Source organism: Nannospalax galili, unplaced genomic scaffold (genome assembly GCF_000622305.1).
Source record: "Nannospalax galili isolate Female #2095 unplaced genomic scaffold, S.galili_v1.0 scaffold653, whole genome shotgun sequence".
Classification (NCBI taxonomy): Eukaryota; Metazoa; Chordata; class Mammalia; order Rodentia; family Spalacidae; genus Nannospalax; species Nannospalax galili.
The window spans coordinates 1,376,068-1,398,036 of NW_008334077.1; the positions used below are offsets into that span (position 1 = coordinate 1,376,068).

At 39.9% G+C, this 21,969-nt stretch overlaps 1 protein-coding gene across 1 annotated transcript in view; it reads right to left on the bottom strand.

Annotated features, from left to right (window-relative positions):
• Positions 1 to 959: 959 nt before the first annotated feature.
• Cdc5l (cell division cycle 5 like) overlaps positions 960 to 21,969 on the bottom strand; it is a 46,493-nt gene continuing 25,483 nt past the window's right edge. Inside the window, exons 12-16 of the mRNA XM_008829031.3 lie at positions 19,646 to 19,726; positions 18,927 to 19,169; positions 14,509 to 14,706; positions 2,026 to 2,238; positions 960 to 1,363 (exon numbers count right to left, since the gene is read on the bottom strand). Of these exons, the coding sequence (XP_008827253.1) occupies positions 1,259 to 1,363; positions 2,026 to 2,238; positions 14,509 to 14,706; positions 18,927 to 19,169; positions 19,646 to 19,726 (840 nt within the window). The 3' untranslated portion in view covers positions 960 to 1,258. The remainder of the gene's footprint in view (positions 1,364 to 2,025; positions 2,239 to 14,508; positions 14,707 to 18,926; positions 19,170 to 19,645; positions 19,727 to 21,969) is intronic.

Here is a 21,969-nt window from a genome sequence, read left to right on the forward strand (position 1 = left end):
AATAGTCTAAGGTTAGGCCAATATTTTTGCTAAGTCCAACACACTGTTGGCCTACAATGAGCTTGTAAGTTACTGATAATACAAAGTCATTTTGTTAGTTTATTATTGTTGGCGCCAGGATCTCATCACATGGTCAAGGTTGACCTCAAATTCTCAGTCTTCCTGCTTCAGCCTCCCAACACTATGATTTTAAGCATGTGCCGCCACACCCAGCTAAATCACCTTGTATGATCTGTTATAAAATTATGTCTCTCTACTTCTACCCATCTCCAAGTTCCACACTTATGGAATTGACATGGTAAGCTAAAGGCAAAATTTTAATTAAGTTTGATGGCCTCCTTTAAAATTAACCTTTTATATATCTTTGTCCCCCAAAAAATCAAAAAACAAAAATACGGGGCTGGAGAGATGGCTCAGCAATTAAGAGCACTGACTGCTCTTGCAGAGGACCTAGGTTGATTCCCAGCACCCATATGGCAGCTATGAACCATCCTTAACTCCAGTTCCAGAGGAATCCGAAGCCCTCTTCTGACCTCCGTGGCACTGCACGACCCGGGTATACTCACATACATGCAGGCAATACACTCATACACATAAAATAATATATAAAATATTTTAAAAATAAAAAAATTTTTAAAACCCACTTAAAATAACGAGTCAAAAACATTAAATCTTTTAAGTTATAATTCATAAATTTACATGTCAGTAGCTGGTAGAGAAGAGACATTCTACTGGGAAAAAAAGTTAGGTTTTAACAAGTCAGACTATCTTGTCAGTACAGAGATTTTGCCATTCCACCGAAGCCACAAAGGACTGCCCCACAAGGACTTAAAACATTGAATGTCATCTACATTACCCAAGAGTTATTAAATGTGACATGGGTAAGCACCCAGCTGGTGGTTTGTGAGCACTGTAAGTATCTACTTACTTCAAGCAAAAGGCTACATTCTCAATTTTGTACATGTTCTTTTTATTCAAGGGTTTACTCACAGGCAGTACTTTAAAGCCAAGCTTTTTAAATTAAAGGCCAAAATTTTAAAAATTTGCAAATATGATACTGGCAAAAGAATCATTGTCTTAATAATTTAAACCCTTATCATCCTGTGGAGGTGAAGTCTTTAACACAGAATGTGGAAGATCAGGATCATTTAAAATGAACAACTGAAAAAAAAATACCCAGAGATGGTGAGGCAATTTGTCAATGAAGATAAACATCGGTTTCAGCCTTGCAGAGTCTCATGAGAATACAAACTGTGCTTCAGAATTTCGCCTGTAAGTTCTCTTTCTCCAGCATCAAGTCCGAGTATCTCTGCTGAAGCTCCTTTTCTCGTTCCTGCTGCCGCTGCACATCTTCCTTTAAACACTTGAAGCGAGAAATAGATTCCAGTTACTTCAGACCTGAGTCCACTGACAGTGGAAGACACCTGACAGCACAGTGTATCCTACGAACAGTTGAGTGACTCCATAATTCCTAAGGAGCACACCTTCCCAGAAGAAAAACAAACAGCACCCATCTCTGTATAAAAGCTCACACCACAGGCGTGCTTTGGTCTGGTCATGTGACTTCCATCTGGTAAAGCCTCCGCTGCTCCCTCAATAAACTAGCCACTTCTCCATACCCAAAATGCACTGCAGTCAGCCCTGGCTGCCCTGAAGCTGGGCAGGGGCTAGAATGTATACAAAGGAGATAAATCTAAACCAAATTTGGCCAAAGGATCTGATGTTCTGCAATGACCAGCTAGGCTCCCAGCATCTTAAGTTACAAAACTAAAAGGCACTCACTGCTTCAGTTTCCCCATAAGCCACATAAATGGAAAGTTTCAGAGAAACTAAGCACAAGGTTTAATTATTCTACTATGTGGCCTTATACCTGAGTAAAGAGAAAGTCTTCTCAGGAACAGTTTGCCTGTCTACCCTCCTACTCACAGGTAGGTCTAGATTAGAAAGTCAGCACCAACTTCAGAAAGAACCTGCTGGCAGAACGAAAATGGAGAATCTGCGTTATTCTTTGCAGTTTGATGTTACCTCTAGCCTCCGGGGAATAGCAGAATCTTCATGTTTCTTGAGTTCTTCAAAAGTGCGTAACTCCAAGTGAGCCTGCTCAATTTGGTCCCATAAATCATTCATTTGTTTCATGAGCCCCATAGCACGAGACTGGTAACCTCCAAGCAAAATTTTCATCTTCTTTTCCATCTTCGCAGCTCTCTTGGCTTCTGTTGTCATGTGACCCCTGTTTATCTGGGGAATGGGCAAGACACATCACTACACATGACAAAAGCAGACTATCAAATAACACCGCTAAGAAGTGTCAGAAAGCAACATTACACCGGGACTCCCTGTACCTCAACTAACTAAAACTCAAAATCAGCCTAAGAAGGATTTACCTTATATCTAAATATGCTACACTAACTTCACCCACGATTCAATCTTAAAGCAGGCTTGAGCTTCACCATGTGGGGAACTGCCCTCTACTTTGTGAAAATGATTTCTGTACTCATTCATGTGCATGCATTTTGGACAGCCACCTGTCCATCTTCATTTACATCTCATAACACACTTCAGTGTCAAACACATGTTCCTTTTTCATGCTGAAGAGTTCATCCAGTTAATACACCATCATCAAGGCCAAACAGAACTCCTTCAAACTACAGAAATATTAGATCCTAAATCTGACATAAAACTACAATGGGAAAAGCAAATGACAGTATGACATCTGTAAGGTTTTGTTTTGTTTTTTAATTTTGAGAAAAGATACTGTAACATTAAGAGGAATGATGGCTGCCGGACACCTTTAATCCCAGCACTTGGGAGGTAAAGGCAGGTGGATCTCTGTGAGTTCCAGGCCAGCTGGGGCTACAGGGAGACCCTGTCTCAAAAAGACTGAAAAAAAAAAAAGAGGAATGGTGGCTTTCCTATTCACTTGTGTATGAGCATAGGTGGGCTGTCTTCTTGGATCATTCTGAAATTGTAGGACAAGAAGGTAAAATGAGCCAGTGTTGGTATTGGGGGTTCATGCCTGCAGTCTCAGCACTCAGGAGGCTTAGGCAGAAGGACTGCCACAGTTCAAGGACAGCCTGGGCTACAAAGAGGATTCCAGGTAAGCCTGGGCTTCATACTAAAACCCTCTCTCAAAAATCCCAAAACCAACAAAAACAAAAAACCCATAAAAGAACAGAAAAGGGACAATTAACAGAAGAGAAATTCCACCGATATCCCAGAGTGAAGTACAGCACAGGGCAGAGCAAGCCCAGCTCAGGGGAGGAAAGGGGGCGGTATGCAGCGCGGAATCCATTCACATAACAGTCTCTATAACTATATCCTATATCTCATAATATAATCACTTCACATGAAAAAAAAAAAGCATGTTCACAATATACACAAAACTACAAAGTATAAATCCTAAATCTGACATAAAATCATGATGGGAAAAGCAAGTCACTATGACATTTGTAATCATTTTTTTTTTAGTTTTGAGAAAAGATCATAACATTAAGGAATGATGGCTTTCCTACTCACATGTGCACTGAGCTTAGGTGAGATCGTGAGGTCAAAGCCTTGGGAGCAAAACTCAATCTGTTTACGTCTTTGTGTCTACCTGCCCCTCCTTCCTCACCACTGTCCTCACCGCTCTCATGTCTCTCATGCAAATTGATTGTATCTAGTGACTTCTTTGTAGAAAAGAAAACACATTTATTTACTGTGTTTCAAGGGGCACTGAGCTGGCCAGTATCAAGAGTACCACTTGCCTCATCAAGTGACTTCTATAATCAACCAAACAAAACTAGGCAGTTTCAGGATAATGAACCCCCAAATGATGCTTTGTAAAGTATAATACTAATGTACCTATGAACACCCTAAAACCAAAAGACAGTGTGATAATGTAAATCCTTCTCTCATACTAAAAATGGAGTGGAGCAGAACTAGCCCCAAGGGGAAAATACTGTCAAATGCAAAATACTGACATGATTTCAAAACAAGGTTTACCTCAATGCTTTACAGGTTAGTATACAGAAGAATGCAAAAATGAGGGTCCTCAACATGTACAGAACTATCGAAAAGTGGTCATTTACATCCACCCATCTCCAGCTTAGTTTACTCGAAGTCAGAGTCAACTAAGGCACTGGGGGATGGAAAACAGCAGAGAGAGAGAGAGAGAGAGAGAGTTAGAATATGTGATGGAGCTAAAATTGCTTTAAATAAAGCTCCTTTAAAAGCATTCATTCCTTCAATATTGAATAAAGTTAAGCTTGTATACTTCTGCAGCTTACTTAAAACCCTGTAAACTATTGTTCGTTATAAACTACCATTCTCCTCTGATGAGTAATCAAGTAAGCTCCACAGCATGGTATGTCTTCTAAGAGGGCCTGCAAACACTGGTGACAGCAGATAGTACCGACAGCTGATAAGATAGTCACTGTTCTGAGCTGATGCAAGTTATCTAACCTCTGTGCCTCCTTTTCTACACCTCTGCTAAATTACTGAGAAGCTTAAGGCAGATAATGTACATAAAGACCCTCAGTCACCCAGAACCTGGCACAGAATAAGCAGTTAACAAACATGAGCTCTGATTGCGAGGATTATTTTACAGATACAAAGATTTCAACAATTTTGCCCTTCTAATTACTAAAGGACTGAGAGTGAAACTTTAAAATCTTTAAATTCCAACTTCAACAAGACTATGTGGGACCATTCCTGGAAAAAACAGCAAGAAAACACATCTGTGTTTTCTTTGAAATGGGCAGTATGCCTTTTGCGAACTACCCTATCAAATAACACACCCTGGACCTCTGTTTTACAATGAATTATTAGAACATGGACTCCCAGTGCTCCTCAGTCTGATGGGGGATTTTCTAACCGTGAAGTTCAAATAAGGTGAAGAATGTCCAAGTACACTGAGCCAGCGATGTTGCTCCCAAGGAAACATGTCCCACAAAAATGGTACAACGGTGCTCACAGCAGCACTATTCATGACAGCCGAAAGACAGAAGCAACCCCAATACCCACCAACTGGTACACAGGTCAACAAATGTGCACCTGTACAACAGAACAGAATATCACCCAGTCATATAAAGAAGTGAAGTATAATAGGTGCTACAACACTGTGGATGTTATGAGTAATGAAAGTAGCCAATCTCAAAGGCCAACATATTGTATGATCCACTTCTATGAAGAATCCAGGATGGGCAAATCTAATGGACAAAGAGTGCACTAGCATAGCTTATGGCTGCACAGGTTGTGAAGACGAGGGATTAACTGCCATGTATAGGCTTTTTTCTTCTGGGGTGAAGAAAATGCCCTAAAATTGACTGTGGTGACAACTGCACGACTCTGAACACACTAAAATCAGTGAACCGCATGCTAAGTCACTGTGCTGTAAGGGTATCTCAATATCAAAATAAGAGTATTCAGACAGCAGAAAGACTACTTCCATAGAAAAAACAATCTTTACCATCAGTTCTACTGGGTATTAAGTCTAAAACTTCTCCCTGCCCCTAAAATCATAAACAGTTCCTAGGTTCTAGAAAGGTGGGATGGAGAAAGATAAAACTACTGTCCTCATCATGTTTACAACAGTCAAGGACAGAAACCCACCCTCTCCTATTTAAAATATTCTTGGAGCAAGTCTTTTTAAACTAGTGGTTTCAGCCAAGGCTAAACTGAGATATACTTGTGAAGCTTTTCAAATCCACCAGTCCCAGACTTTGACTCGGTGGTCTCAGACCTTTGTGCCTTCCAAATCCCCAGAGAGGTCTAATGAGTAGTCAGGATGGGAAACTGAACAGCCAGGGTCATCAAAGAGCTAGGTAGGTGTCTCAACTGTCTTCTCAACCACGCTCACTATGCAATCCTTTCCAAAAGGAACCGAACACAAATTCCCCTTGATGCCATCAAGTTCTCCAACTGTAATTCAACATGCTCTAATACCCGTATTACACTTCAATCACATATGGGTCTGAATACACATTCAAAAACATTTATGAGCACAGAATTTCAAGTTAATACAGTATATTTAAAAAATTAGCTACACAAATTAACATTTTCATTGGTTAAGGTATCTTAATTAGCTTGATATTGAGCATACGCCAAACATATTCAATTTTCAACTTGGTATAACAACTTAATGCCTATATTCAGAAATTGTTTAGTCATCATGGTACATTTAGCATTATGAGTCCCCTTTATCTGAATTACCTCACTCATATAGTGGAGTTATTTATTATTCCCAAACCACCAGAGATTTAAAACTTCAAAGTTGTTAGCTTCCATTTATTGCCAACAATTACAAATCATTTACCCCAAGCATTATAAAAATCTTCTGGCTCAACTACACTATACTCAACTCCAAGTTTAGGCAAAAGTTGAAATAGAAGAAAAGAATTAATTTACCTAAATAACTATATATAAGTTAGTTATCATACATAAGAATCAAAAGATAGATTTTAGTATTCATTTTCGTTTAGTTATCTGACACCTGCCATCTGATTATTAAAATTTGAAGGAAGTTATCAATAAGCTTTATAAAACATGCCCAACCTACGATTGCTAAGTACACTAGAAAGAAAACAACCAATAGCTTCAGGTCTTTTTCATGCATTGCACAAAGTCAAATGCACAAAATTTTTTAAAATGTTGTACGATTACCTTCAGGCTATATGCATAAGGTGAACTTTGGCCCACCCCAAAGTGTCTCATTCTGTATATGCAGTCTCCAAAGTCTGCAATCCAAACCACCTCCACCTCCAGTCAGCATGGTAGCACGCAATTTAATCTTAGCACCAAGGAGGCAGAGGCTGGTGATCTCTGAGAGTTCAAAGCCAGCAAGGTCTACATAGTACTAAGTTCCAGGCCCGCCAGGGGTACAGAGAGACCCTATCTCAAATTGAAAAAAAAAGAAAAAAGAAAATCTCTAGTTCTAAGCACTTTGGACAAGGGTTGTTCAGTCAGTGTATCTCAGCAGATAAGCACTGTAGACAGACCTTGGGCACCTTCCTATTTAACGTGGCCTGCCTTTGTCTTCCGTAACACTCTGGTGAACTATGTTTTCTTTCATTACACTGAGTTTGGTGATGGGTCTTGGAGCAGCTGTCTAGCCTGTCTTTGTCTCTCTGTCAGAAACTGCATGTGGGCAAACAACTTAGTGACAAGAATAGCCCAAGGATATAATGATCTTTTTTCTTGAGATTTGCAGAACTAGAAAGCATCCTGTGTACCCAATTAGGATCACTTGTGTGGTGCTTGGCCACAAACTTTGCCTGTGAGAAAAAAATCCAGTGCAGGATCCCATCTCCTACATAAACTACCCCTAACCCAATTTGCCTAGAAAGATGAACTTCAAATCAAGCCTGGTAGTGCAGACCTGTCATCCCAGCTACTCAGGAGGAAGACTCTAAATGCAAAGTGAGCGAGGGTAATTTAGTGAGACCCTGTCTCAAAAATAAAAAGTAAAAAAGAGCCGGGAATGTAGTTATGTGGTAGAGCTTGCCTAGTATGGGCAAGGTCCTAAGTTCAATCAACCCTAGTACCAACAAAAAAGAACTGTAATCAACAGTCTGGCTTCTGGTCAGCCTGCTTTTTGAATAAGGCTGTCTTCCTGGCCCTCAACACTGTCTCACTGTTTCACTGGTCTGTCCTGGAGCACAATGCCCGACTTGGGTGTAATAATACCAGCATTAAATATTTTGTTCTGATCACCAGACAAGCCTCCAAATATGGTTATAACCAAGTTTAGAAGTCATTATTGCGCTTTAAATATGTATCAGAACAAAATTCCTAACAATTTTACAGAGCTCACTATTAGGAATTTAAAGTGGACTAACACTTGATACAAATAAAGCTGACCTCATCCAACATGAAAAGGTAAAATTCAACCCAAAGCAGATAAATGAGAATATTTCCAGCATATAGATGTGTAAGGAAAACAAGGCTGACAAATTATATGCATCTGTACTTTATTTTATAATATATCTGGAATTTGTTTCAAAATAGCAGTGAAAGAAAGACAGATGGCATGAGAGAGGCTACGATGTGATGACTTGTATCTGTGTGATGATACAAGGGATAATTAGAATAGTTTATTTTAGGGTGTATTTGAAAATTCCTACAATAAGTTTTTTTTTAAAAGCTTCAAATCCATAGCTACTCTAAAGGCTGATTATTTTGCTGCGATCATATATACTAGGCTGGAGAGATGGCTCGGTGGATACAGTGCTTGCTGCACAAGCATGAGGACCCGAGCTCAGATGTCCAGCACCCACACCCCAGCCCTGGAGTCATGCACCTTTAACCCCAGCGCTGACAGGGCAAGTCCTAGGGCTCACTGGCCAGCCAGTCTAGCCAAAACAGCAAGCTCCAGATTCAGTGGGAGACTTTGTCTCAAAAAATAAGGTAAAGAAGTAACTGAGGAAGACATTGAGGGCTTTAGCCTCTGTTCATGTCCGAAGCATGGGTGTATGGAGGGGGGGAGAGCGAGAGAGAGCGAGAGAGAGAGAGAGCGAGAGCGAGAGAGAGAGAGAGAATACACCACACATACAGACCATATACTACCAACTATAAAGTATCAATATAATGAAACATTAAAATTTATAAGCATGTTGACTACCTTAACACACCAAAATGTATACACAAAATGTTGCTGAAATCCAAAATGATGTAAAAGCCATTTATAATATCCAAAACATGAGATAAGCTTCATTCAGTATAACAGTATCTTTTCTAAAATAAATCCGTATCTCAAATTTCAGGCATTCATCAAAATTTACAGAACCTAAAAATTTAGCCACTCAAGGTTCAAGGAATTTGACTTCTTTATGGCTCATAATATCTGAGGAGGTTTAATCCAATTTAGGTAACTTTGAAGTATACAGACTTTCAAAGACATGGGAGAGAATTTCCACTTATTAATATATGCTATTTGCTAGTGACTCAGATAATCTTATATTACCTCAAATTTACACTTCTATTAAATAATATCTGTCACCTACACAAACTTTACAGATAAGGATAGAAAACACAAAGAGTAACTTGCCGTAGACCATACAGTCACCAAGTGATGATGCTATGCAGTTGCGTCTACTTTAAAGCCCAGCACATCAGGCTACACCACTGCTAATGAGTCACATATCCTCCTTCCCTTGAAATCCAAACATGCCTGAAGAAATTCAGAGAACTGAATGGCTTGATGACACCAGACAAACCCAGGGGGTTAAGGAATTCATTTAGACAGACGCCAACAAGACCTTAATGAATGGGACTGGCCATCATCCCTTCCCTGATAGAGACATTGGTATGTCCCCACTTACAGGAATTTTGACACCTGAATAAAACTATTAAACTTCCCAATTCTTTTTTTCTTTTTTTCCGGTCTTTTTGAGACAGGGTCTCCCTGTAGCCCCAGCTGGCCTGAATTCACCATGGAGACCAGGCTGGCTTCAAACTCAGAGATCCGCCTGCCTCTACAAGGCATGCGTCACCATGCCCGGCCTACTTCCCAATTCTTTCAGTCTAAGTAAATTATAAAATTATAGAAAAACACGGACCTGAAATGATTTATAAGATTAAAAAGGTTAACAACCTTGGAAGAGGTAACAAACATAGACATAATTACTGTTTATTTGGAAATTTCACAAAAGCTGCTCTACTACAGTCATCAGATCATGTTACTCCTCTTTTGTAAATTCTTATTTACAACATTACACCATTAAATGGAAAACACAGTATATAACAATCTCAATTTAGTTTAAAAACCTTCCTCCTTTCACCTACATGTTGAAGAAAGCATTCACGTGTGTGCATCTGTGCATGCATGTACTGTACAAAAGTCTGCAATGACTGTCTAGATGGCTTCTGAATAGTAAGTTTCCTTTCTTCTCCACTTTTTCTTAAATTTTGTACAAAGCACAGGTATTATTTTTAGAAAAACATCTAGAAATGTTATTTTTGAAAATGCATAGAAGAGGAACTGTCTAAAAAAGATTGGCCAGAGACCAATGGAAAACTGATGGTCCCCAGGAGATGAATCAGTGGAACTGTAAGTGTTTCCTCGGGTCATTACAAGAGGGAGCTGTATGGGGCTTATGAAAGTGTAATTGTTACTTTCAAGCTCACTGAGTTTGTTAAGGTTACTAAGCTTAAGTAATTCCAAAATAAACACATTATCCTTGGGTCTCCAATACTGTCTTCAGTTAAAGTCTGTTATGGTGAGGTTCAGAAACATTAAGAGCATCCCTCACTGAAACTCTTGCTTAGGGGCCCAGAATACAACCTCAGCACTGTAAAAAGAAGCTTAGGTCTACCCAAAGTAAGCAGTCAACAATAGCTCCACTTCCTCATCAGCATTCAGCAGCACAACATAAGCCTCACAAACAAATCATGAGTGGTTCTCCCATCTCCATATGCCTCACAAGCACTAAGTATTTTCAGTGACCCTTCCCTCTACTGATGAGATGCAGGTTCAAGTAAGGGATTCAGTCAGCATCTATCAGACTTAGCAACCATCGGACTGCATACCAGTACAGCAAGTTAGCCAGCAAGACAAGATCTTAGGAAACTTTGTAACACAGTAATGCCCTAGCAGAGAAGCTCAGAGCATGATGCATGTGCATGTTAGGAGGTGAAGCACAAGCAAGCTCCCTGAAACAAACTCAGTATGTCAAGGAGAAGCAGAAGCAACATGGGCATGCTGCTTGGTCTTTGGTCTGAGCTCCTGCTGCAGACAACTAAGAAGTCTGCCGGTGTCTTAAAGAGGCACGGCAGACAGACCCTGGGAAAGAGTTCCAAAGGGCTGGGAAGCTCTCTTCTATACCACATGCCACCCATTCCAGTCCTCCCAGCAGCCTTGGGGGTTGGGGGGGGACGACCATAAACAAAGCTTGCAGAGATATTTCCAACAGAGTTCTCTAAACAGCACTGCCCTAACTAAATCCTTACTCTGTAAGTTTTCTCTCTGAAGTATGAAGGGCATTTTTTCCTGTGTAAAAATATCTGCCTTTATAATGAAAAGCACTGAAAAATGAGATCCACTGTGCAGCCAATTTTGCTGAAATATAACCCTTTGCAAAGTCAAGAGTCCTCAGACGGGTTGTACAAATAACTGAGGATTTTAAATGTTTTATCTGTGTTCTTTAAATTACTCTACTTCCAAGAAGTCAATGTTACATAATATTCTTGACTACAACTGACTGCACTGGGAGAAGTATTACTTTGGGACCTAGCTTCCACCTCTGAGGAAAGCTGTTCTGTTTTTATAGCTAACACGACAAAATCCACTTTCCAGTCAAACTTCCTCAACACAGCAGTTTAGATACTATTTCAAATACTATTAAATTTAATGGCAGGCCTAAATTAAGACTTTTCATTTCACTTTTGCACCTCCTGGAAATTATTTCACTCAAAATAATTATGTCTTCAGATGATTTCCGATTTCCACTTAAAGTGGAAACAAATTAGAAGACTTCAGATTCTGTTTGCACTTCCCAAACCCAGAAATGACTCATCTACCTGGCATCAAAAAATGAAGTCCTCCACAGCAGCATTTTCCAGATAACTGGGGCCCACAAGGTGAAGAGCTTGTCTGTCTTGCTCCCTGCTATGTCCCCAGGGTCTAGAACAGTGTCTGGAACATAGCAGGTATTCGGTAATATTCATTAAACATGTGAGTAAACAGATAGAGCTCTTTCATTTTTAACCATTTGATGAAATTTTTCCTACAATTACAGCCATCCCTCCTTTTCTAAAAATCACGCACTGAACAGAAGTTAAGTCTTTCTTGCTACTTTGGGGGAAATCACTGGAGACAGCAAAGGCTCTCACCTCCTACAAGAGGCTTGTAATGCCCTCAGCAGTTATTCAAATGCACAAGACTTTCTACTGCCATGTTAATAAATGCCCTCCACATGCTGAGTTTTCACAACTTCTCTGATAGGAGCTCTGCTTGCTGCCTGCCCCTTCACAAACAAATGTTTGGCAAGGTTTCAAAGTTCATTCTGCCTCCAAAGCAGAGTGAAATACATGCATTTGATTCCAATTCGGAAGTCTTTTCCACGTAGTTCTGACCTGTACCTCACTGTTATGTGTTTAACAGTTCCTACAAACACACCTTACCATATTCTACAAATCTGAGGTGCTTCTCTTAGTTTTAAGAATCCTTAAGCTCTTCATCTAAGTGCTAAATTCAAAATATTAATCATGAATATGACTCAAAAACGACCTGCAGTACAAACTTCAGAGCACATTTTTAAATTCCACTTGGGAGACACAAGCCATGACAAGACTGGATTTCATCATGCCTGATGGGCTTGTGATAGGGCCACAATTTAGATCCTCTACTCTACAGTTCATGGCAGCAGGAATCAAACCCTGGCAGCCATGGTGTGCTGTGCTTGCCCAGAAAGACCTATCTTCCCCGAACCCAAGAGTGGAAAGGATAATTTAAGTTTAGCTTTTAGCTTACACAATATAACTGGAGTTCTTTCCCCACAACAAACGTTGAATAATGTTTATAATTTAGCAATCAACTGAAATGATGAAAGAATTACCACACAATTGAAATAAAATATTTATGTATTTCAAAGCAGTAAAACTGCATCTTCAAGAGCTGGGAGAAATCTAGTTCTGAATTAGGAATGGATACAAATAAAACAGGAGATTTGTTTATTTGGGTCTTTAAGTTGCTTTTCTTCTTAAAGAGTTAATAAACTTTCATTTGGAATAAGCACAGTTTACTAAATTAAAGGATTTGATTGCATATTCCTTACAAGTAACTAGCTGGGTAAACAATAGAGCAAGTTATCCAGGAGTCAGGGAGAGAAAAATTACTTCAGACTGTTTTATGAATATTCTTCCAAAATCACCAATCCTTCAACAAAAATGGTTCAACGGAAGATTTCAGTTCCTGGTACTGAACTGAACAAAGAGAACCACGTGTTTTTAATGACTGCTCATAAACGACCCAAATAAATCTCCAACAGAACAGCCATGGTTCTTTCTGTACTTTTCCCTTCAAAATTCACAGAGCTGATTCAACATAGAAATAAAAATCACTGTACTTTATGGCACCACTCACTTTGTGACACATTTATTTGCTGTCATGAAAGTTAGTGCCTCAACAGAGTAAATGAGATTTAGGGAAAAAATTCTTTTTTATTCTAAACAGCACAAAATGTCCTTGCCATTTGTGGCACAAAGAGTTTACCCACCTCAAATGAGAAGATTTTCAAACTAAGTGAGAGACTAAAGTATTTATATATGAATGTTACAAGAAAGCTTTCCAAGTAGCTTGCCAATCAGTTATGAAGCCAACCTTAGATCGGGATGACACTGCTAACTACCATTTATGAAAAATGAAGCCTGCACACCAGAAAGCAGAACTCAGAATTTAACTGCTCACATTCTAGTCTGCTCAACTTCAACTCTGAATTAAACACAGCGCAACAGCAACCCCTGCTGGAAGTTAGTAAGACCAATCAACCCTGTTGCAAGATAAGAATTGCTTCACAGTCATTTCCTACTAATTGAAAACAGGCTCACATTAACCACTAGGTGTCTATACATGTGATCATAAAGGTTGAATTAAGGCTTTTAAAATTAAAAGACACTTTTTCTCATTCATTTCTCTGGCTCCATACAGCCCCAACCACCCCAAGTGATTCTAATATCTGGATTTAGCTCTTAAAAAAATTTTCAAATCTGCTTTCCTTAAAGAAAGATTGGCAATCACATAAAAGAGGAAATTGAGGCCACTCTGTTTACAATTGCCTGAATAACCTCCTCTCCTTCCCATCCCATCTTGGTCTAGGAACACCCCTGAAGACCACCATTAGGGCAGCCTGGAAGTCTGTGAACCACAATTTACATGCCACTGGCAAAATACCTACAGATTCTGGAATTCAAAACATGCACACTATATTAAGAAACCACATGCATGAACTGCTAGTAAGCATCAATGCTTCATAGACATACAAAATCACAGAAGCCACTGTGTAGATAACATAGCTCCATTCTCCAACTCAAACTTACAGAAGAGTCAAAGTTCCATAGGTGTGCTGTCTAGGCTACAGGAGCCTGCTCGGATCCTGCTGGGATCTCACTGGGCTACACTGTTCTGAGAAACCCATATCGACTTAATAGTTCCTTGCTACCTCATGTGAAAGGTTCTGACTAGGGGGTACTTGGCAAGAGTGTTCAAAAACTACAGCTCAGCTTATTTTACTTAAATTGTCACCAGAGGTATTAATTGGTTCATAATTTCAATCAAGGTACATTTGAATTTGAAATTTAAAAGGATACCAAGAGTGGGCAAGGTGGCTCAGCAGGTAAAAACACTTGCAGTGCAAGCCTGGTGACCTGAGTTTGAGCTCCAGAACCCACTTATTGAGAGAACTGATTCCACAAAGTTAGCCAATGACTGCCACAAGCACTCTAGTTTGAGCACTCATACACACATCATATATCCGCACAATTAAAAATTTTACATACATACATAAACACATAAATAAATGAATGGATACAAACCTCCAGTCTCTTTTCAAGTGATTCAATTCTGTCCTTTTTGCTAGCAAGATTAGCTCGTGTGTAGCGGCTCTGCCCAGGAAGATACAACACCTGACTGTAGCATTCTTCCCACACCTGGTTATAAGCCTCACTGGAGAGTTCTCCATGGCTCATTCCTTGTTTTACCACTTCCATCTCTTGTACCAGAACGTCCTGGGCCTGTTTACAATAATAATTTTTGTTAAGTTTAAGTATACACTTTCTACCACCAGAGTTTAAAAAGACTAGTTTATTTACTTCCTTCCTAAGCCAAAGACAAGAAGGTTTGGTTGGCTGTTTTCTAGAAAGGGCCAAGCTCTAAGAAGGGGGTTGGGGAGATGCTCTGTGGCAAAGAGTGAGGACCTGGGTTTGGATCCCCAGTACTCATGAAAAAAAAAAGTCATGGCCACATGCACCTGTATCCCGAGCACTGGGAGGGACAGAGACAGAGGAATCCCTGGGGCATGCTGGCCAGCCAGCCTCACTGAAAAACTCAGCAAGTGCTGGGTTCAGTGAGAGGCACTGTCTCAAGGGTATATAGGGTGGAAATCAACAGAGGAAGACACCTGTCTTGCTCTGGCATGCAACACATGGGCACATGAACCCACTCACACACATACAACATATACAATACATAAACATACATAGCCCCCCAATACATACAAAGTAGGTGAGAACTGATTTTTTAAAGTCAAGGATCCACAACTCCCCAAGCCTATCAACATCTTTTGCCGTTAACAGCAACATGTCTCAGGTGGGCACCTGTCCTTGTGTGCCTCAAACAGTTCAAAAGTACAACCTACATTACCTCCAAAATCAATCACCTTACACAGTAGCCAACATTATCTTCATTTTAAAGCAGATGAAACCAAGGCTCAGAGAGATTAAACAACTGTCCAAGACCACACCTCTAATAAGCAGATGAGACAGATTCCAAGCCAAGAGGCAGCAACGCTTAGCTGTGCTCCATCCACTCTGCCATGCCACCTTCCATTCATAACTTCACGAGATGAAGGGTAAAATGGCACCTTTGACACAAGCCTTTTTCTCATTCTGAAGGAATGTCTCTGATATCACCAAAGAATAAGACTGGGGACAAAAGTCAGATACTGAAGGAAGGGGCTGGGCAGCCTATGTTCCATCACAACTTTACCACTGAAACAGCTGCCTGTAATGCTAAACATCTCTGAGCCCATTTCTCAAATGTGAAATGTAGTTAATGCCCACATGTCAAGTTTACAATTAGGATTAAATGAGCAGTATACATGAAGAGCCTAGTCCAACCCCAGACACATATCCCTGACCATATCAAAACCTCATCCAGGGGCTGGAGAGTTGGCTCAGCCATGTAGAGCACCAGCTGCTCTTCCAAGAGGACCCAGGTTTGATTCCCAGCACCCATATGGTGGCTAACAACTGTCCATAACTCCAGTTCCAAAGGAATCCGACACCCTCTTCTGACTTCCTTGGGCATTGCAGGACACAGGTACACTTACATACATGCAGGCAATACACTCATATATACACACACAATAAATACATTTTTTTAAACCTCATCCAGCCTCTTCACATCTTGACTCAGCATAGAAACATTTATGCCTTTTTGTGAAGCTTTCAGTCTTTCTAATACTGGAAAGTAAACAATCAAAATACATAAAATCCAAAGAAATAATCAATGAGAAATTTTAATAAAAATGGAAAGTATTATCTATACAAGTTAAAAACTGGATATTTTTAAGTAATCCCTCTTAAGGGAAATAATGGAAACCAGTTAATTTAAATATCCTTAATAAAATTCCTTTTTGTTTTTATTGTTTTTGGTTTTTTGAGACATGTCTCACTGTGTAGCCCAAGCTGACCTTGAACTCGCAATCTTCCTGCCTCAGCCTCCCAAGCACTGGGTTTACAGGCATGCACCGCCACATCCAGCTATCTTACTCAAATTCTAGAACTTCTATTCAAAGACAGTGTTAGAATTGAAAAGATAGAAATTGCTGCTCTTCCAGAGGACCCAGTTAAGGTTCCCAGCACCCACATGATGGCTAACACTGGTCCTTAACTCCAATTCCAGGGGATCCAACGCCCTCTTCTGGTCTCCAAGAGCACCAGGCACATACTTACATACACGCCAGCAAAACACTCATACACATAAAATAAAAATATTTTTTTAATTCTTCTTAGAACAAAGGGATAAATGAAAGAACATTTAGTATTATTTGATTCAAGTAATTCCAAAGTAATAAGAATTGCCTGCATGTTTATTAAGTGCACCCGTGTTGTGTAATGCCCACAGAGGTCAGAAGAAGGCATCAGGTCCCCTGGAACTGGAGTTACAGGCGGGTATTAGTCACCATATGGGTGCTGGGAATTGAATCCCAGTCCTCTGTAAGAGCGGTCAGTGCTCTTAACCGCTGAGCTACCTCTCCAGCCCCAGAACTATTACTTTCAAAACTTATATTCACATTTACCCACCCTAGGACGAATCTTTTAAAAGCAGCCTTGTTTCAGGTGTCCAAAATTACAATAAATTTTGGAAAACTTATTTCTTAAATGTCTTTCTCTTTTTTTTGGTCTTTTTGAGACAGAGTCTTCCCTGTAGCCTCAGCTGTCCTGGAACTCTATGTAGACCAGGCTGGCCTCGATCTCTCAGAAATCCACCTACCTCCGCCTCCAGAGTGCTGGAATTAAAGGCATGCACCACCACATTAGCATAATTTCTCTTTTAAAAAAAATATGAGCTGGGCATGATGGCACACGCCTTTAATCCCAGCACTCTGGAGGCAGAAGCAGGCAAATCTCTGTGAGACAGAGGCCAGCCTGGTCTACACAGTGAGTTCCAAGGGCTGCAGGGAGACCCTGCCTCAAAAAAAATTGAAAAGAAACTGCAACCAGATTTTGGAGTCCAATTCTCAACCCCAGGTTAGTGATGAAATGTGTTTGCCACAAAGTAAGCACTTGACGGGCATCAGCTTCCATGTCCTACTTACTATGTAAGTGTAACTCAAGAGTTACTCAGAAATTATGGCCACATTGCTGAGACAAACCTAAGCTCTCTGTAGATCAATCTTTCTCCCTTTCCCCCTCCTGCCATCCTTCCCTCCTGTCTAAAAATCCTAACTTGTATTAATTATACAATAAAGAAAACAGACTGAGACAGAAGTAGAGGGGGGATGTGTGCACGAGACAAGACAGAAAGGACAATCAAACTACTGCAGCTTCCAATTAGAAACTACTTTCTTATGTTATTATAGAGATAGATTCTAATGACACAGCTGTTTGCTGTGTCAACATAGTAAGAATAAAAGTATGAGGAGGAAGAAGCAGAACACAGACTTTAAAACAAAAATTTGTGCTGGGCGCAGTGGTGCGTGACTTTAGTCCCAGCACTTGGGAGGCAGACGCAAGGAGATCTCTCTAAGATTGAGGCCAGCCTGGTCTACACAGTGAGTTCCAGGCTAGCTAGAGCTACAGGGAGATCCTGCCTCAAAAACATTAAAAAAAAAATTAAAAAATTAAAAAAAAATTTTTTAATTCTTGCCTTTTATATTAATTAAAATAAGAGAAGTTTAAGTATTAAAGGTATTCAACTGCAGGCTTAAATACAAGAAAATAGCAATCAAGGCAACTGTCAATGAAGCCAACACCAACCACAAATCAAAACTTCCTTGGCACCAGCCTATGTATGTATGTAATAAACATGGGGAGAAGAGACTGTCAAAACATATCCTGGGGGCTAGGAAAATGGTTCAGTGGGTAAAGTGCTTGCTGCCCAGCATGAGGACCTGAATTTGGATCTCCAGCACCCGCATGAGAGCCAGGTGCAGTGGTACACACCTATAACTCCAGCAGGAGTGAAGAGGGAAGACAGGAATAGCCCTGAAGTTCACTATTCAGCCAGTCTAGCCAAAATGGAGATAACCCTGTCCCAAAAATAAGGTGGAGAACATAGGAAGATATGTGACATCATCCTCTGGCCTCCACATATGCACACACACACACACACACACACACACACACACACACAAAATCACGCACCACAAAAATTTCTTAAACAATTAACCATTGAAAAAAATGTATCCTTGCCAGGCGTGGTGGCGCACACCTTTAATCCCAGAACTTGGGAGGCAGAGGCAGGCAGATCTCTGTGAATTCAAGGCCAGCCTGGTCTACAAAGTGAGTTCCAGGACAGCTGGGGCTACAGAGAGACCCTGTCTCAAAAAAACCAAAAAAAAAAAAAAAAAAAGCATCCCTTTCAGAACATTTCATGTGGATATTTATCTCCTAAAACATCTGCTTCAAGTGGCTATGAACAGCAATGTGGTAAATTCCTACTTTGTCTATGACATGCAGCATCTAACAAATGCCTAATTCATGAGAGAACCACTGCTGCTCAATCCTACCTTCTTCAAGTCTTCTTTGGAGAACTTTTCATAAGGGTTATGTTCCAGGTAGGTAATGTGCTCTGAATTATTGGTTGTAAGTCCTACAGTTTTCCCTTTTTTATTTCCAGATGGCTCATAGGGGTGATGGAGGAGGTCATAATGAAGCATCGTGATCATCTCCTTTTTGATGAGCTCTTCACTCTTCTGTAAATCTGTTAGAGGTGGTTCTACATTTAAGGGTCTTAAAATAGTTTCATTCACCTAAAATTTTAAAACAAGTACAATTATCAGACATAGCACAACATACAAATGCTACTGTTTTTACAGCATGAATTAAATAGCAGTTTCATATTTTCAAAAGCAATCCTCTTCCCACTACTCCTTTTTTTTTCCCACTTCTAAATTTTTAATGTTATTAGGACAGCATTTTAAAAATTAGATTTGTGAGTTACCTCACTATATTATATTCCAAAAGGTAGATAAAATTTTGTTATACAATTTTTTTTTTTTTAAGTCTTTTTCAGACAAGGTCTCCCTGTAGTCCCAGCTGGTCTGGAACTCACTATGTAGACCAGGATGGCCTTGAATTCACAAGAGATTCACCTGCCTCTGCCTCCCGAGTTCTGGGATGAAAGGTGTATACCGCCATGCCTAGAATTATACAGTCTTTTTAAGATAAAAAACATCAACTGTGCAGAAAGAAACTTCAACTTCCTAACTCAGAAATTCTGACTTACTTCAGATGGTCTTGGCAGATCTTTCTGGACGGCTTTGTGCATTCGTTTCATTTCCTTCACACGCTCAGCATCTCGTATGGCCTAAAAGGGGAATTCATATCCATTACTGTAGCTATACAGCATTTGACACTTCTAGTCAAACATGTTCAAAGCATAAGCTGCAAAAAACTCTAAGTGTGTAGAAAGGCAATGTCAAGGCCGCAGGAGCCAATCTACGTACTCTCATGACATAACAGACACCGAGAACTACTGAAGCACACCAGAGCATTCTCCAAATTTACCTGGCACTATCCACCAGACCTTTAGCAAAATGCAGTCATAAATGTAGAAGAGACTCCTACAACTCTTCGCTTTCGCTCTAAACCTACTAACTTTTCACTGAAAAAGTCAGCCAATGTTTCCTAATTCCCAAGTTCTGAGTGACAATGTAACACATTAAAATGTCATGCCATTTCTGAGGAAGTAAAGTAAGTGTAACTCAAGATAGCTCCAAAACACAAAAGGTGTCCTCCTCTGCTCCCACATTCATATAGTTCCCCTCTAAAATGAATTCCAGGCAACAGTGGCCAGCATAGCTATGGCCCACAGACACTGTAGCATCTGGAGTTAAAGTGAGTTAAAGTGGAGTTAAAGCATAGAAGTCCTTAATGATACGAAAGTAAGGAAATCTACAGAGACCAAAAAAAGAAAGCAGGTTTGTTTGGGTTTTTTCCTATTTAAATTATGACAAAAGACAAAAAATTATAGAGCAAGCAAATCAGACTTTGTGGATGACACTGGGTTTCTGCAGAGGACCCACATATCTCTTGTGAAAGTACTACCTCGGAAAGACTGTCAGTAGATTTTCCACATGCCACAAGGCAGCAGAAGGCCTAGTAATATATTCTAGGCTCCTGAACACGCACTATTAAAAGCAAGTTTATGCTAGCTCTAAAGATGCCATTAAAAAAGAAATTTACAGGTTGAGAAAATGTCTGGGATGATCAACACTTGGGTACAAACCAGGCGGAGACACAGTCATTTCACTTAAAGGAAAACCGTTATAGGACAACAGTCAAGGGCCGCATGGATCCTAAGGGGACTTCTTTTCTGCAGCTCAGTCCATTGGAATAATACTGGGTTTTTCTGGGTTTTTTCCCTCTCCACTAAGCCTTTTCAAAAAATGACTGAAGGAGATACAGCACTTAAGCTGCCCATGCATAGCTGCTATTAAATTGTTTTATATGGTTACTTTTAGGTAGAACCCTAAGAATGCCTTTTCATCTTATTTTACACAAATGTAGTTTATATGCTCTGCTTGCAGTAAGAACTACAATAAATGTTGACTGTCAATGTAAACAGCTGCAAATATTGCAAAAGGCAAACTGGTTTTCACAGTACTACCCACTGGTAGGAGTGCACATTTACCAGTATTCACAGTCAGACTGGACTGCACTCTGAGAGATGCTAGAGCATTCATACACCCCACCTGCTTTGACAACCTTACTCTGTGGCATGGCAACACAGATATAACACTATGAGTCAAAAGCACTCTGCTCTGTAATAAGAAAGGAATGACAATTAAGCTTCATTCGCCCCATTATCAATTTACCCTGGCACCTCAGCATTTATTCCTGTTACCTGCACACCTTAAGAGGAACGAACAGCTGTGGGAGTCCAAGATCTGTTTTCCACTGACTGTGCACTGAGTGAGCACAGGAGCTTTGTTTACCACCGGAGTCTTGTAACACTAAAGACATTCTGAATATCATTCATAATGACAAATTTCTGTATTAAAAAAAACCTTAAGTGGAGCAACTTGAAGATCAAACTTCCCACCCTCACAAAAACTACCACGTTGCAATAAAAACTATAGCATAGTATAGGAAAAAATAGGTAAAATAAAATATGATTTCCAAGTGGTGTCATTCTCACAACCATACTAAATGAGAGACTAATGCCTTCTAAAATGACCCTGATATGAAATGTGGCTGAACTTAACTGAAAGGGGCTACACAGTCTCAGAGGAAAAATTAGTCCACTCGAACCCATTTCTTTTTCCTCTCTTCAAAATGGAGTTAATCCCATCTTAGTGGCATCATTGGACTTCTATACTATGAGCAAATGAGCAAGTAATTATAAAATATATCAGTGCAAGGTATTAATATTTTCTGACATGGCCCAAATTTCCAAATCCAGTTTTTTATTAGTCGATACTAACTTAAAACTATTTACAGACCCAATCCAAAATGCGTGTTTTTAACATCTTCACTAGATCAAAGCGGTGTTTAAAAAACTACCTATTGTTATTCAGAAAAGCATAATGAATTTCAGTGTATCTAAAT